The 17,580-nt window shown below is 36.0% G+C and overlaps 1 protein-coding gene across 1 annotated transcript; it reads left to right on the top strand.

Annotated features, from left to right (window-relative positions):
* Positions 1–2,598: 2,598 nt before the first annotated feature.
* On the top strand, positions 2,599–3,375 carry LOC108995298 (zinc finger protein ZAT5-like). Its single transcript, XM_018970832.2, has one exon. It carries the CDS (start codon positions 2,599–2,601, stop codon positions 3,373–3,375), a length of 777 nt encoding a protein of 258 aa, XP_018826377.2.
* The last annotated feature ends 14,205 nt before the right edge of the window (positions 3,376–17,580 follow it).

Here is a 17,580-nt window from a genome sequence, read left to right as displayed (position 1 = left end):
TCCAAGCATGGCCTTCATGCGCCACCAAGGAGCCCTCTACCGCTGCAACGCGCAGTTATTCCCGAACCGGCAACTCTGGATCTCCTAGGATCAACTGTCGGTTTTCCTTCAACAGCCTTTTTGTGCACTGTTTTTCCGTTTTTATAATGATTTCACAATGTAGTTTATTTTATGCACTGTCTTTATTTTCAAGAAAACAAAAACCCAAAAACGTAGTGCCTTCGGACTAAGGTCCGAAGGGTGTTGTCCCCCCTCCGCTTAGGCGGTGATGATGGGGTTGGTTCTCCATACTCCGATTAGTAGGGTATGAAGTTTTGTTACTTGGTTACTGTTACTTCTATCATGGACAAAGCTATGCTATCTCTTAGACTTAGGTATTTAGAGATTTGATGTCTGGTCTAGACCATGTCAGTCACAGAAGTGTACTGAAAAATTACTAACGTTTGTAATTGACTTGTTTTTTAAGTCAATTTTGTATGCCCTCTGTTAATGAATGGAATGTGATCCGTTGTTATAAAAAAATCTATAATAATTAGGAGGTTTGGACCAATTCTGTTAATAGGGCTTTTATTTTTAGAACTGATAAAATTACCGAAAAAGTGTTCCGAAACTGTGTCCTGAAGCTCTTTTTTTTTACTTAATGATTAAGAAAATATTTTTTAATGATGTTACGATTTTTTTTTTAAATGTTTATGATGATTAAAAGAATACATGAAAAATAAAAGAAAAATAAAAAAATAAAATGTACTTTTCAGAACACACATTCGAGACAAATTTTCGGTAGGTATAGTGTTACTCTTTTTTTACCCTTTTTAAATCTGATTGTGTATTGTTTCCATGTGTCCTCGAGTAATTTGCTCCGACCTGACAAGTAAGTTCACGTCGATAATTTCATCATATAAAAACTAATTAGAGAACGCTTACTCGTTTGTTTTCATAATCATTTTCATATTATCGTAAATAAAATAAACAATTTCAAAATTTCAAATATTAAAATAAAAATAATATTAAAAAAATATATTTTAATAATATTTTATTCAACTTTTAACTTTTATCTCAATTCAACTTATCTCATTTCATGTAATTTTATAAAAGAAACAAGGCCTATAAATGCTTTAATTAAAAATAGATTTTATAAAAGTAAACATACAAATTAATGTGATTTGATATAGTATATTAGATTGTAAAATTATTTTGATTATAAAATAGAAATTAACCAATCCAACATGAGATATTATTTAAACCATAAAAGGAATTTATTAACTGAAATTATTAATTAAAAGATTCTATTTAGCAGCTCTATTCCATGTATCTCCTTTTTTTATTTTATTTTTTTTATTTTTTTCAACAGTTGAGTGGTGTTTGCTGAGTATAAGAACTCAAGTTTAATTAGTTTAACTTAGTTTGAGTCACTGTGATCGGATAAGTTAAGAATTCATGTAATTTGGATCAAGTAAAATCGTAGCCCAAAGATCAACTTCGTAGTCCAAAGCGAAGAGTATTCATTCCTTGTAGCTCGAGGTTTCAACGTTCGCCTATATATATATATTCGCTTTCTTTCCCTTATAAAACCCAACGCTTCTTTAACTCTTACTACACTAAACCTTAATCTTCGGCCAAACTCTTAACCCTAGATTAACGCGTACACCACTCTCTCTGTTTCTGTTTCTGAGTGTTTGTTGCTCTTCTCTTTCTCGGGCGCCGCTTAATTTGTTCTTAGTTTTTCTCTCATATATGCATGGAGGATTCTAAGAATGGTACTGGGCTTGAAGCTGGGTACGACGAGGTAATTCCTTCTTCGGAAGCCGCAGCCAAGGTACTGCATGGCAGTGTTTCATTGATGAAGACATCCGAGTTTAAGAACAAAGAGCCAGCGGGGAACAGCAGAGTACTGCAGATCCTCGAGGCCCTGCCTGGAATAGAAGAAGAAAGCTTCAAGAACCGAACGGGCGATCATGGTATTCGCATGCGGGATTTGAGGGAAAAATATCAGTTTTACTCATCAGGAAAGGGTGCTGCGGGTCATGATGATCGGTACATGATGCGGATCCTTGACTCTGAGCCTGCTGCTCGCCCCAAGACAAAGAAGATCAAGTGTTTAAAACCAAAGGTATATGCTGCTTCTTCACCCAAAGCTCTGAATTCCGGTTCCTTCAAAACTGGTGCGGCAAGTGGCGGCGGGGGCGAACACCAATGTTTTTGTTGTTTCAAGAAATTCCCGACGCTAAAGTCGTTGTGCGGGCACATGAGGCTCCATCCCAAAAGAAACTGGAAGGGGATTCGGCCTTCTGACCCGAGTGGTACTGCTTTATCAGCGGCCCATGAAGATCAAACTGGACTCTTACCCAAGTGGTCCAGAACTGGCAGGAGAGGTCAAAATAGTCTTGTATTAATCGATCTACCTTTTCAGCCTGACAACACCCCAACGACTTTTCTTCTTGACCCAACGACAATCCCGGCGTCTACTCATATTCCGACGCCTGTACTTCGGACGCGCAAGATGTATCAGATAAGCATAAACATTTGATCGGAATTGAAAAACTGGAGAACCAGACTCAATTCCTATTTTCTGAACGTGTTGCCTCAAGGAAGCAGATGATGGAGTACTTACAAACGGAAAGTAAAAGCTATTCTTGGTTAATGATTGATGGAAAAGGGTGTTGGAGGCATGCAAGTACAACCTCGGATGAAAGCAATAGTTCCAGTAGTACTAGAGTTCCGTCAGAAAAAGCAACCGAATGCAAGTACGAGTTTGAGCAGTTACCCGTTGATCTCCAGCAACCGAATCTCAATGTTCATGAGAAAAATGAGAAGATGGTCATGGCAATGAATTCGGAGATGATGAGGATGAATTGGAAGCCAAAAGAACTGAGACCTTTGGAACCTCAGATTCAGAAAAAGATACTAAAGAAGTCATACCATGAATATACATGCAGGACTTGTAGCAAAACATTCCAAACTTTTCAAGCTTTGGGAGGTCATAGATCCAGCCATCACAACGATCACAACAGTACTAAAGCTGCGAAGACATCGATTGAGATAGAATCAAAAAAGGATATTGCCAATCCCATGGTCCAAGTTAAAGAAACGAAGGAGTTGGGAGATCATGATGCATCTTTGCACAGATGTAACATATGCTACAAAGGTTACCCTACGGGTCAAGCTCTTGGTGGCCATAAGAAGCGACATTGGGCGGTGGCACGGTCAGCAGAATTAGCTCGAGCAAGCAGTGAATTAGCCAAGGCTGAAGACAGTAGGAGTACAGCTGCTCTTACATTTGTACAGTCGCCATTGCGAGATGGAGCAACTGCTCAGGCTGCAGGTCGCAAAGTGCTGCACTTCGATCTCAATGAACCATATGTGGAAGAGGATTAAAGAGACCCGTAACCATATATATCTTCCTTCTTATATTAGTGTGAATCGAACTAATTATAAATTTGGATCAAGCAAATTAAATTAATTTTTTGTTTAATTCTTGTCTCAAATATATATATACGTACGTATATATATATATATATATCGCAATAATCGGTTAATTAATCTAGCTCTAGATTAATTAGAAACATAGATCCATGTCTCTTCGTTCTGATGATATGAGGATTTCTTTAGGGAATTAGAAGGCCGGTAGTATATAATCAGTCAAAAAATGTTGGCAAAAGAAGGCCTAGAACTACAAATCTACGTGCAGTACGACTCTATATATATATCGTACTAGTTGATAAGTTCAAAAAATGCAAGACAATCAAACCAAATTAAAGACTTGGAATCAATATTGCATTTAGTCCATGGAAACGAATTAAGTACAAGTTGCCGTAAAGAAGATGAGTTGAGATGGATTATGAATAGTAGTGAGATGAGTTATGAATAGTATTGAGATTTGTGAGTTAAAGTTACTGAATAGTAATGAATAGTAGTGAGATAAGTTGAGATAGACTGTGAATACAAACGAGGCCTAATTTTTTGGTCTAGTTTTTTTTGGCTCTCAGGCTTGTTTTGTTATTTTAATGGATGGGATTTTTGCACTTGGTTGGTTTGTATTTGGGTGGTCTATCTTTTTTTGTACACCTCCAGATGTTTAGTATGTAAATCGCGATTTTCCTCTACCACGAGTGATGACTATTAATATACTTGGGATGCGATTACTCCTTGGGGCTTCCGGCTCTTAAAAAAAATAAGTTAATTTAATTAGAGCAATATTACGCTTCATCTTATTAAATCTTATCAACTCCAGCTACACATACATGATTCTAATGTGATATATTTAAGCTAGTTAAGGCTGTATGATATATATTCTAATGTATTAATACAGTAATTAGATATTTAAACATTATAATGTATTAGAGCAATTTCATATTAGATATATCACGAATTAATTTACACATGTATTTTGCTTAGTAATTTTCTTTTTCTTTTTACATTCTTAATTTGCAAAATAGCTTCGCGCAAGGATTTGGGAAGCTGAGGTCACGTTTAGTTGTCTCCACTTAAAAATAAAAAAATAAAAAATCTCCATCCAAACTGCATCTTTAATCTCAAAACTTTCAATTTTCTTTTTTAAATTATTTAATCATTTGCACAAATGATTAAGGCCTCATTTAGATAGTGAAATTATTTCATCTCGTCTCGATTATCTCATTATTATAATCTTTTCAAATTTTCATATAAAATATAATAAATAATTCAGTTTTTTTAATTTCTAAAACAATAATAATATTAAAAAATAATATTCTAACAATATTTTATTCGACTTTCAACTTTCATGTCAACTTATTTAATCTTAACTCACTATTTAAACAACACCTAAATGATTTTTTTTTTTAAAAAAAACATTTCTAGGTTTCAATGCAAGATTATGAAAAACTTAAAACCAAAATAACTTTTATAACAAAATTAAGCTACTCTAAAAAAAACTATAATCAAACATTTTACCTACATATTTTCACAAACGTCAATAAACAAAATTCCAAAAATTTTCAAAAAAAATCGAAAACATTCTTGAAATCTTTTTTAACATTATTATTTTAGAAAATATGGTGTGGATATAATTTTATCAGTTGGAAGATATAATACTTATCCCCCAAATCAAGTACTTCAATCCCATCACAAATAAGACATTTAATATCACTACAACAATTACTACTTCTTTCTAGGAGTGACTGTGTAACGCTCCATCCCCGAGGGTCCGGAGAGTTAATTCATGTCACTTAAAAATCATTTTCCTTCCACATAGTACATATTCTAATTTTTCTCTATCGCACAAAATACTCATATATTTAAATAAATTACTCCAGAATAACTATTCTAAGACAATACAAAATTTAATATAAACATCAATCTCTCAACAAATCACATCATCAGAGTACAACAAGCTTACTGAATGAAAATCCTCAATACCCATATAAACCTTCTATGCTTAAACCATCATTCTTAACTCTTCTCTCCCATGTTCCATATCCTTGATCCTCAACTAAAACATTCAAATCATCTGAAAAATATTATAGAGATAAGGGATGAGTTATCAACAACTCAGTAAGCAGAGAACATATACTAGTATGCAAATATGAGCATTTACAGATTTCAGAATGCAGAACAAAACACTTTATTTTCAAAAAGCAGAGTCAGAACATGTTATAAAAATATCAAAGCGAAAGTTCAAAAATATTCTTATTCAAATTCTTTTGGCATAACATAACTGACCACCATCGTACCACAGCATCATATCGCATCAGAGGCCATGTTTAACCCTCGTGGTAGGGTTGTGTAAACCCCGGTAGCTAACCGAGCAGAAACAAAATGTGAATCTTCCCTTTATTTATTCTCGGAGTCCCGAGTGTGCACATAGGAAAGACCACCAGAAAACCACTTTGTTTCCAAAGTGGGTGCACCAGAAACAGAACAGTTGGTACCAACCCAAACAGAAGCCACTATTTGCACCCATGATAGGTCAAATAGGTCACCATCCACAAACCACATCCCGATTCAGAATGTCATGCCAAAAGTTTTTAGAAATTACATCATATCAGAATACAGAACATCTTCAGAACAGAACAGAGTTTTCAGAAATCACATCATATCAGAGTACAGAATATCTTCATAATAGAACAGAGTTTTCAGAAATCACAAAACATAATTTTATGCACAAAATTTCGTATTCGCTCTCTTTTACACAATTCAGAAGTAAAATTCAAAATAGCTCATGTCTACACCAGTCATGCCAGAAAATATTTTATTCTTAAACAAAATCTCATGAGTAATGCAGAACAAATAACTGAGGTAGTTCAAATATCTTTTCATAACAAAACATGCATATTTTCAAAAATCAACCTCAGTCCATTTTATTTTTATGCAAATCTAGCATAGGGACCCCGCTTACTTAGATGACTTAACTTTTTCAGAATTTTTCCTCAAATATGTCAAGTCGACTATAAATCGTCACCTATAAAGATAATCACGTAATTTCCGTAAGTTTCCAATCAATCATGTATTTCGATATTTAAGTCTAAGCTTCTTAAATAACCTATTTTAAATTTCTCAAAACTTAAAACCTTCATAATCTCAAAATATATCATCACTTCCTAAAATCACCAATATCCGCCACAACCCACGTCATACACAAAACACCAATATTTAAACCCGAACCGCCAACAAGTCTCATAGTCTAAACCAATTATGCTAACAACTCCATCACCCAATCCAATCAACCCCGTTACTCCTCGGACTCAGTCCGGCAAAACCAATCAGCAATTAAATATAGTGTAATGTGCTAGTGTAAAAATACATTAAATTCACGAGAATTCTTTGGAAAATACTTACAATGCTATATAATAATTTCTGGAGGATCATGGAAGCGCAAGAAGTGAAAAAAAACAGCTACGGGTCAGTGCAAAATACACTCTGGCCGTGGGTCACAGATACCCACTTTTCAACGGGTGCAAACGAAGACCCGAGATTGATAGGATAGGGCCTAGTGATGTCGGTGAAACTAGTGGTGGTGATGGTTGGCCGTGGGTGGCGGCGCAAAGGGTGGTTTAAGGCCAAAAATACCCAAAACGGAAATGGAGTTGGATGTGCTTCACCAGTGACGAATCGGAGGTGGGGTTGGGTCCAATGGGTTGCTTGGAGGTCGATGATGAAATGGTAAAGAAATGGTGGCCAATGGTGGTGCGACGGCGGTGCAGCGGCACAAAAGGTGCCGCAGCTTCGATGGGCTCGTGGTGGCTAACGGTGGCGCGACTGGGGCTGGAAATGGAGGGGTGGCTTCGTCGGCGGCTGGGAAAGACTGTGGGCCGGGCGGTGTCGATCAGCGCCGGCTCACGGCAGCGTTGGGAGGAGAAGAAGAATCGGACGGAGGGAGAGAGAGATGGCTGGCGTCGCGCGCGGGAGAGAAGCAGGGGAGAGAAGAAAAGAAAGAAAAGAAGGAAGAAAAGAAAAAGAAGAAAAAGAAAAGATGAAAGAGAAAATGTAGGGAAAGAAATGAGGTCCAATCCTCACATCTTAGGTCACAAAAAATGAACCAACAGAAATAATTTTAAAATAGCAAGTGAAATAAAATAATTCAAATGCAGTGATTACAATGAAAATAAATAATTAAACCCAATAATAAGTTAATTTAATTTGAGAAGAAATTTAAACGCATAACAATAATTAATTTAAAGAAAGTACTTCAAAAAAAAAATTTCGTAAACTAAAAATCATAAAATAACCCAATTAAAATCCAATAATTTTAAAACAAAAGTATAAATTTTGAATCAATAAAAATAATTTCTTCGTTAAAAATACCCTAAAATACAGGGTGTTACATCCTCCCCCCTTAAAAGAATTTCGTCCTCGAAATTTGTAAGGTCAAACATTAACGCTAAAGCAGGATACAAGATACAACCAAAAACACGCTCGAAAAGACCATATCATCAACAACTCCCAACAAGCATGAGTAATGCACTCCCAAGTCTACTCCTATAGGCGATTCCATTATGCTCGCATTAGTCTGCCAATGACACATCACGTCTATTACTCCTAGGGTGGCCACGAAATCTAAAATCTCCATTTCCACCTACAACATTAATACAACACTCAGCAAAAACCCAATGATTATTATTATTTTCGTAACACGAAGTGTGCTAACCTCAACCGACTCCTATGTTAAAACTCACCAACCTTCATTGTATTCTACAAGTTGGTAACCTATTAGCCACTTCCAAAGTTAACCATCAATAAACATTTCCATCATTCAGACCTATTCCCTCAAAATCAACAAGAATTATATCTTAAATCTGCATCACCAAAAGTTTAATCTCTATTTACAAGTATCATCTCAAATTTTCAAATCACCAATAATCCCTTAAGATCAACACAATGTTTGAATCCTTAATTATATCACAACATAACACCATTGAGTACGAGGTAGCTCAACACCTACTAACCAGAAAACTCTCACCACATTTGGTAGAAAATTCTTGATCTCCAAAACCATGAACTATTACACACTTTCCTCAAACTCACCAAGAATTCATTCCTGAATCTGCACCAACTATTATCCTTAAATCTGATATGGATCAAATCCCAAAACTTGCCACTAAAACCTCGAACTAATAACAATTATTTTTTTTTTTCCAATTCAAATCAAATTTTCAATCCTCATAGAAATACACAAACTAAATCAATACCTTCAATACCCAAAGAAATATTCTCCTTGAAAATTCTTATATTAATAACTCAACTTTGATCAACCCTATTTAATGATCACAGACTAATCAATATCCAAAATAAATCAAGCTAGGACACTAAGCCTACAGAATTAAAATCTTAAATCTTATTACAAATTAGTCCTTCAAATCTGCAATTCTAAAACCTTAAACTATATTAGAATCATTTTCTGAAATCTTTAAGATCGATGAACTTATATCCAATAATAAAACAATCGACTCCCGAAGCTTTCAAGATCTAAAATATTAAAAGATAACAAACCATTTCTTAAAGTCTGCAAACCTTAATCCTTCAGTGAAATTCTCGTAAACCATTTCGTAAATCTACGCCCCAAAGAGATCGCCCAGACATGCCGTTCCTTTCATGCCTCAAGATTTCAAAAGCAAACTAAGTCGATAAAAGTTCAAGCCTACTACACTAATATTGATACCTAACAATGACATTCTCAGTCGTACCATCTTATTGCCATAACTTAACCTTTTAACCCATTTTTAAACTTTAAACAAAATAAAATAAAACAAAATAATATAAAATAAAATAACATAATTTCAATTCAAATAAAATAAAATCAAATCAAATGAAATAAATTCAATTTAAATAAAAGTAATAATTTCAAATTAAACCCTTAAACTTTTATGGTACTGCACATAAAGTTTTACCCATTCTTAGCCATATCTTTAACCAACTCATATAGTTCTTCCTACCATTTAACATTGTAAAACTGACATTGCTCTAAACTCACGTACATCTTTAGAATCTAAACCACAAAAATCTAAACCTTAAATCTTATAAAGATTATTTCTTATAGTCCACAAAATAAGTTTGTCGGATCCAAAATCCCTAAATCTCAAAACTCAATCATAAAGTCTGCAAAATTTAAAACCTTAAATATCTACAAAATCAGTTCTTATTCTAAACAAATCTACACCTCAAATCTGAAGTTTCTTCCTAAACTCACGGATATCTAAAACTCAAAAACTTTATAGTTTGCAGAACCTCAAACCTAAAATATTCCCATAATCATATCTTAGTTCTCAAATTTCTATATATATCAAATATGAAATTACTTCCTAAACCGAATCGATATCCAAAACCTCATGTTATAGTCAGCAGAATCTCAAACATGTCTCTGATACCAACAATAACGCCCCATCCCTGAGGGTCCAGAGAGTTAACTCATGTCACTTAAAAATCATTTTCCTTCCACATAGTACATATTCTAATTTTTCTCTATCGCACAAAATACTCATATATGTACATCAATTACTCCAGAATAACTATTCTAAGAAAATACAAAATTTAATATAAACATCAATCTCCCAACAAATCACATCATCAGAGCACAACAATCTTACTGAATGAAAATCCTCAATACCCATATAAACCTTCTATGCTTAAACCATCATTCTTAACTCTTCTCACCCATGTTCCATATCCTTGATCCTCAACTGAAACATTCAAATCATCTGAAAAATATTGTGGAGAAAAGGGGTGAGTTATCAACAACTCAGTAAGCAGAGAACATATACTAGTACGCAAATATGAGCATTTACAGATTTCAGAATGCAGAACAAAACACTTTATTTTCAGAATGCAGAGTCAGAACATGTTATAAAAATATCAGAGTGAAAGTTTAAAAATATTCTTATTCAAATTCTTTTGGCATAACATAGCTGACCACCATCGTACCAGAGCATCATATTGCTTCAGAGGCCATGTTTAACCCCCATGGTAGGGTTGTACCAACCCCGGTAGCTAACCGAGCAGAAACAGAATGTGAATCTTCCTCTTATTTATTCTCGGAGCCCCGAGTGTGCACACAGGAAAGACAACCAGAAAACCACTTTATTTCCAAAATGGGCGCACCAGAAATAGAACAGTTGGTACCAACCTAAACATAAGCCACTATTAGCAGCCGTGGTAGGTCAAATAGGTCACCATCCACAAACCACATCCCGATTCAGAATGTCATGCCAAAAGTTTTTAGAAATTACATCATATCAGAATACAGAACATCTTCAGAACAGAACAGAGTTATCAGAAATCACATCATATCAGAGTACAAAATATCTTCAGAACAGAACAGAGCCTTCAGAAATCACATCATATCAGAGTACATAATATCTTCAGAACAGAACAGAGTTTTTAGAAATCACAAAACATAATTTTATGCACAAAATTTCGTATTCGCTCTCTTTTACACAATTCAGAAGTAAAATGCAAAATAGTCATGTCTACACCAGTCATGCCAGAAAATATTTTATTCTTAAACAGAATCTCATGAGTAATGCCGAACAAATAACTGAGGTAGTTCAAATCTCTTTTCATAACAAAACATGCATATTTTCAAAACTCAACCTCAGTCCATTCTATTTTTATGCAAATCTAGCATAGGGACCCCGCTTACCTAGACGACTTAACTTTTTCAGAATTTTTCCTCAAATATGTCGAGTCGACTATAAATCGTCACCTATAAAGATAATCACGTAATTTCCGTAAGTTTCCAATCAATCATATATTTCGATATTTAAGCCTAAGTTTCTTAAATAACCTATTTTAAATTTCTCAAAACTTAAAACCTTCATAATCCCAAAATATATCATCACTTCCTAAAATCACTAATATTCGCCACAACCCACGTCATACATAAAACACCAATATTTAAACCCGAACCGCCAACAAATCTCATAGTCTAAACCAATTATGCTAACAACTCCATCACCCAATCCAATCAACCCCGTTACTCCTCGGACTTAGTCCGGCAAAACCAATCAGCAATTAAATACAGTATAATGTGCTAGTGCAAAAATACATTAAATTCACGAGAATTCTTTGGAAAATACTTACAATGCTATATAATAATTTCTGGAGGATCACGGAAGCGCAAGAAATGAAAAAAAAACAGCTACAGGTCAGTGCAAAATACACTGTGGCCGTGGGTCACAGATACCCACTTTTCAACGGGTCCAAACGAAGACCCGAGATTGATAAAATAGGGCCTAGGGATGTCGGTGAAGCTAGTGGTGGTGATGGTTGGCCGTGGGTGGCGGCGCAAAGGGTGGTTTAAGGCCAAAAATACCCAAAACGGAAATGGAGTTGGATGTGCTTCACCGGTGACGAATCGGAGGTGGGGTTGGGTCCAATGGGTTGCTTGGAGGTCGAGGATGAAGTGGTGAAGAAATGGTGGCCAACGGTGGTGCGACGGCGGTGCAGCGGCACAAGAGGTGTCGCAGCTTCAATGGGCTCGTGGTGGCTAACGACAGTGCGACTAGGGCTGGAAATGGAGGGGTGGCTTCGTCGGCGGCTGGGGAAGACGATGGGCCGGGCGGTGTCGATCACCGCCGGCTCACGGCAGCGCTGGGTGGAGAAGAAGAATAGGACGGAGGGAGAGAGAGATGGCTGGCGTCGCGCGCGGGAGAGAAGCAGGGGAGAGAATAAAAGAAAGAAAAGAAGGAGGAAAAGAAAAAGAAGAAAAAGAAAAGAGGAAAGAGAAAATGTAGGAAAAGAAATGAGGTCCAATCCTCACATCTTGGGCCACAAAAAATGAACCAACGGAAATGATTTTAAAACAGCAAGTGAAATAAAATAATTCAAACGCAGTGATTACAATGAAAATAAATAATTAAACCCAATAATAAGTTAATTTAATTTGAGAAGAAATTTAAACGCATAATAATAATTAATTTAAAGAAAGAAATTAAAAAAAAATAATAATAATTTTCGTAAACTAAAAATCATAAAATAACCCAATTAAAATCCAATAATTTTAAAATAAGAGAATAAATTTTGAATCAATAAAAATAATTTATTCATTAAAAATACCCTAAAATACAGGGTTTTACAGATTGTCGTGGGTAAAATCATATCCATAGTGGGAAAAACAATTTTGCCACCAATTTGTTCCATGGGAGACTCGTGACATATACTTGGTGAAGAAAAAGTCTTTTTCTACCAAACGACAAGTTCATGGGAAAACTCTTCTTTTTTCCGTGACATCCGTGGTGGTTAAAACCATTTTTCTTCATAGCAAATAAGGTCTCATCTAGTATAATGTGATGGGAAATAACATCATTATCTATGGGAAGAGATTGTAGCAAAAAGTGCTTACTCATGACATGTCTCCATTAATGAAACACGAACATTCACCTTGTTTGGATCATCCAAAGAAGGAACCTTGTTATACCCAGCTTCAAACTCACCGTTGTTAGAATCCTTCATATATGCGAGCAAAACTAGGAACAAAGCGGAGAAAGAGAAGAGCCTCAAAAACTTAGAGAGAGAGAGAGAGAGAGAAGTGAAGATTTTGGTTTAGTGCACATCGAGAGAAGCGTTGGGATTTATATGGGAAAAGACATAGACGCGAACGAGGAAACCTCACGTTTCAAGGAATACTATTCGCTTAGGACTAGAATTACAACTCTTATTATCGAAGACGTTGATCTTTCGCCGACGATTCTACTCAATCCAAATTATAGCTTTTACGTACGTATGTACATAACTTAGAAGAGTGTTGCTAGGGTACCGCCTAGCAAGTCACTGTTGGGCGTGCCTGTAACACCCCGCCCCAATAAAGATATTTTAGAATTTTTGGAGATCCTATGTGTTACTACTAAACTTGAACTTCAAATTTTTTTTTCTAACAATGCGCCAGATGCGAAAGATTTCATAAATACACGAAATTTAATAAATACTTAAAATCCAAAATAGAGTCTGTGAAAGCACTTATTAAAAAAAATACTAAAGTTTCATGTGTTTATCAGAATAATTTATTTAAACCTTAAATCTTAAAACTAATCATAGCATAATCTGTCTAGGCCTCTGTCTCGCCTCCCGGGATCAAGTTCTGTCCCACAGTCTCATCCTCATAAATGTCATTACCTGGAGTAGTTTAAAAATATAAAAATATACAAAAATGAGTCGAATACTCAATAAGTAACACATCATACCATAAACATAATAAATATAAGGTTTCTTGGAAAGCATGTATACTCATAAATCCATACGTAAATAATATGAACATGAACTTATCTTTTACTTATTATAGGCCGCTACCCACTGTTGAACCCCGTGAGTTAGAGTTAGCAAATTTAAGTAGATTCCGATTCCGCTCGTGGCCGCGGTTTGTGGAATCCATACGTAAGGAAGACACTGGGTGCACTTTCAGCATGTACGACCTGGCAATGCAATATGCCCATAACATAGGTACGGTCTTCATATTATAACATAGGCTGTTACATAACTTATAATAATTATACTTGCATACTTATCATATCATAGATTTCAAAATAAATCGCATGCATACTTATCATATCATAGATTTTAAATGAAATCACATCTTTCATAATTTCCTGGATACATGTTTCCTCACATAAAATCATGATTTTTCATAAATATTTAATGCATAAATCTTCACATAAAATCATGCATGGCTTTTTATAAATTATTTTCATCCATAACTCTCACATAAAATCATAACCTTTCATAAATCTTTTAAAGCATAACTTCTTTCATAAAATCATGAATTTAATGTATAAATTTTCACCTAAAATCATGAATTTTTGTAAATAATTTAAAATATAAATATTTACATAAAATCATGGATTTTCATAAATATATCATGACTGAGGTACGTAAAAATGGGCTTCCAATGAAGGGCATGCATGCAAAATATTTTATAAAAGACATGTCGTTTACCATACATATATGTAAGGGTATGATTATGCTACTTACCTAATAGTGCTAATCCAATATATCCAATATTTTCGGGATGCGACTAATTTCCTATAAGATAGGCATGTAGCTTACGTCATTTTCTACTTAAACACGTACCTCGTAATTAAACTTGAAATTCCAACTTGATCTATATTTCCATAAACTTTGGTCCTTCATAACTCTAAAATCACATTGACTTCATAATATTGAATTCAGTTCTGTATATCTAGAATTTATATGTCCCACTTAAATTTCTCGACGTTTGATCAATTTTTCTAAAATAGTCTAATTAACCTTTCGTGCGTAACTTTCTTAAATCAATATATATATATATATATATCCCGATAAGCCCAACACATAAATCTGTCCGACCATTTATAATAAGTATATATTACCTATACAGTGCACTACGACTTACGTAATTACTCCAACCTATAACTTCAAGGCATGCAACTTTATAGGTTGAGAGAGAGAGAGATCACTTACAGAGGAAGATTAGAGCTTGGACGTCCATGGCTTACAATGGGTTCTCGGTGGTTCGTCGGTGGCTCAAGATGAGTGAGGTGTGTTTTCTAAGGAAGTGCAACTGTGGTGAGAGGCGGAAGAGTGAGAGAGAATAGCACACGGCGTGAGGGGGAGGGAGGACCCACCGTGAGGCCTTGAGAGGCTTGCGATGGACAGGGGGTGCTGAACTACCCTTGGCGGCGATTTTTGTGGGGTCTCGACATGGAGGAGCTCTCAGTAGTGGTGGTGGTTCGCAGGGACTCACGTTGGGGACTTTCGGGTTGCTTTGTTTTTGGTATAGAAAACGGAGTATTCCAAGAGGTTGAGGATGATTCACGGCTAGCAGTGCGGTGGGGCTACTTTATGGTGGTTCTCGGTTTGGTTGCTGGTGATGCAACCGGTACTTGGCAGCTTACCGAGGTGCAGGGGTCGTGGCTATTTTGGGTTCTCGGTTGGACGTGTGGCTTTTGCAGTGCACTTTCCATGCGGTGCTGTGGAATACTCAATTACCTCATGGTGCAGCGACGTGGGTCTTCTTGAAGGCTACTAATTCTGTCGCACGACAGGAGGCTGAGGGGAGTGGCTGGCGGATTCCGTCATGCATGAGGGACTTGGCACGTTGGGGGGCTTCCGTTTGGGGTTCTTGTGCTGTGTTAAAGGGGCTGAGTGTGAGCTGGCAGTGGAGATATCGTGAGGTTTGCTGTGTGCAGAGAAAACGATGTGGACCAACTCGGCAAGTGAGGTTATTTTTGGTGGTGTTGTCTGCAACGAGGGCTTGTTTAATAAACAACCCTCCAATAGTGGGGTGCCACGTATGCATTTTATTTTACTTAGTTTGAATTTGCCTACATCCAATGAGACCTCATACAGCCCTTCACTTCTTCGTCTTCCCTTCCATCCCCTCCATCCCATTCCCAAATGATCTCGACCCCATGACGGAACTCGATCCCACACTCATCTCGTCGGCAACTCGACCCCCCGACAGAGCTTGACCCAGATAGTGGCATGGAGGAAAATCGATTTCCAGAGAAAACTGTGAGATCTCCACCTGTGTACCAAACTGATTTTCGAAACTTTTCAAATTTATGAGTATTTTTGCAGTCTTCTTGACTGAGATCTCCAACCATATGACTTTCTCAATAAAAGCATTAATTTTTGGTTTACGAGTATTTCACAATTTAAATAGAAAATTCTCAATGGTTGGGCGATGTTGTGTTAGATGGCTTAAGTGTGAATCTGCTACTTGGTTGTAATCCTGTTGATGTAAACTGGTGTTCAAGAAAGAGGAGAACTGATTGGAAGCCTAAGAAAATGCCATGCACAAAAAGTGTTTGGTAAAAGTTCTAAGAAGAAAAATTATGCTCAAATCGGCCAAGGAGGAAAACGACGACCTTAAGGTGGTGAATTGGTGGCGGCAGATGCAGGTGGTGGTGCTTTGGTTTACAACACACGCGGGCTTAAGATGAAGATTCAAGTCGTGCATAGATGTTGTCGTCAATTTTGCAGTGTTTTACAATTTAATCCCGTGTGCACGAGTCTAGCCTCAATATGGTGTAATTTCTGATGTGGCACCCTCCTATTGGAGGGCTGTTATTATTTGAAAAGTAGATGGACCGCTTAGCAGCGGCTTTGTCTGTGTTGTGTTTATTACTGGAGGGTCTCAGGGTAGTTTTATAGGCAGGGGAAAGGGAGATATCGTGGATCATAGGAGGTTGGATAGAGTTTGGAGTTGGGAGTTTGTTTCCAATTGAGAAACTATCAACTAGGAAACTAAATCGATGACAATAGGAAAACGTAGACTAAGTGGATTGAGGTGTGAATGGTGATAGGATCCAATCAGACGAGATTACTAATACTGAACATGATAATGATTTTATCTAAGAATCTTATTCAAACCAGAAATCTAACAACATAGGAATACACGTACAGGATAGGGGAGGAAATTTAAAAAATTAAAAATTAAAAAAAAACACTATTTAGAAACTTATCTTAAAATATATCTCAAGTTAATAAAACAAAAAAAATTTAATCCTAATTCATCCATAAAAATATTAACCGAAAAATAGCCTAATTATCAAACCCAATAAAATGTTCGTAGTTATCCCTAATAATATCGAATCGGGTCATTACAGTGCATTTAGCCAAAGTTTTTTTTTTTTTCATTCATATATTTTTTAATATTTTTAAAGAATATAAAAAAATACCAATATACTAATAATCAATTCCTTAATCATTAAGTGAAAGAAAAAAAAATTAAATGCACGAGCGGTCAAAATGAGGCACTACAATAATTACTGCTTTTTCTCGGGAGTGACAGTCGTGTAAAAACACATCCTAAGTGGGAAAAAGTTTTTTGCCACCAATTTGTTCTGTGGGAGACTTGTGACATATAATTGGTGATGAAAAAGTTTTTTTTTCACCAAACCACAAGTTCATGGGAAAAGGGAACCTCACCGTACCCAGTTTCAAACTCACCATTAGAATCCTTCATATATGTGAGCAAAACTAGGAACAAAGGGGAGAAAGGGAAGAGCCTAAAAAACACACAGAGACAGAGAGACAGAGAGAGAGGTGAAGATTTTGGTTTTGTGCAGATCGAGAGAAGTGTTGGGTTTTATACGGGAAAAGAAGTAGACGCAAATGAGGAAACCTCACGCTTCA

This window comes from Juglans regia, chromosome 3 (assembly GCF_001411555.2).
Source record: "Juglans regia cultivar Chandler chromosome 3, Walnut 2.0, whole genome shotgun sequence".
NCBI lineage: Eukaryota > Viridiplantae > Streptophyta > Magnoliopsida > Fagales > Juglandaceae > Juglans > Juglans regia.
This window is presented reverse-complemented; position numbering and strand designations above follow the sequence as displayed.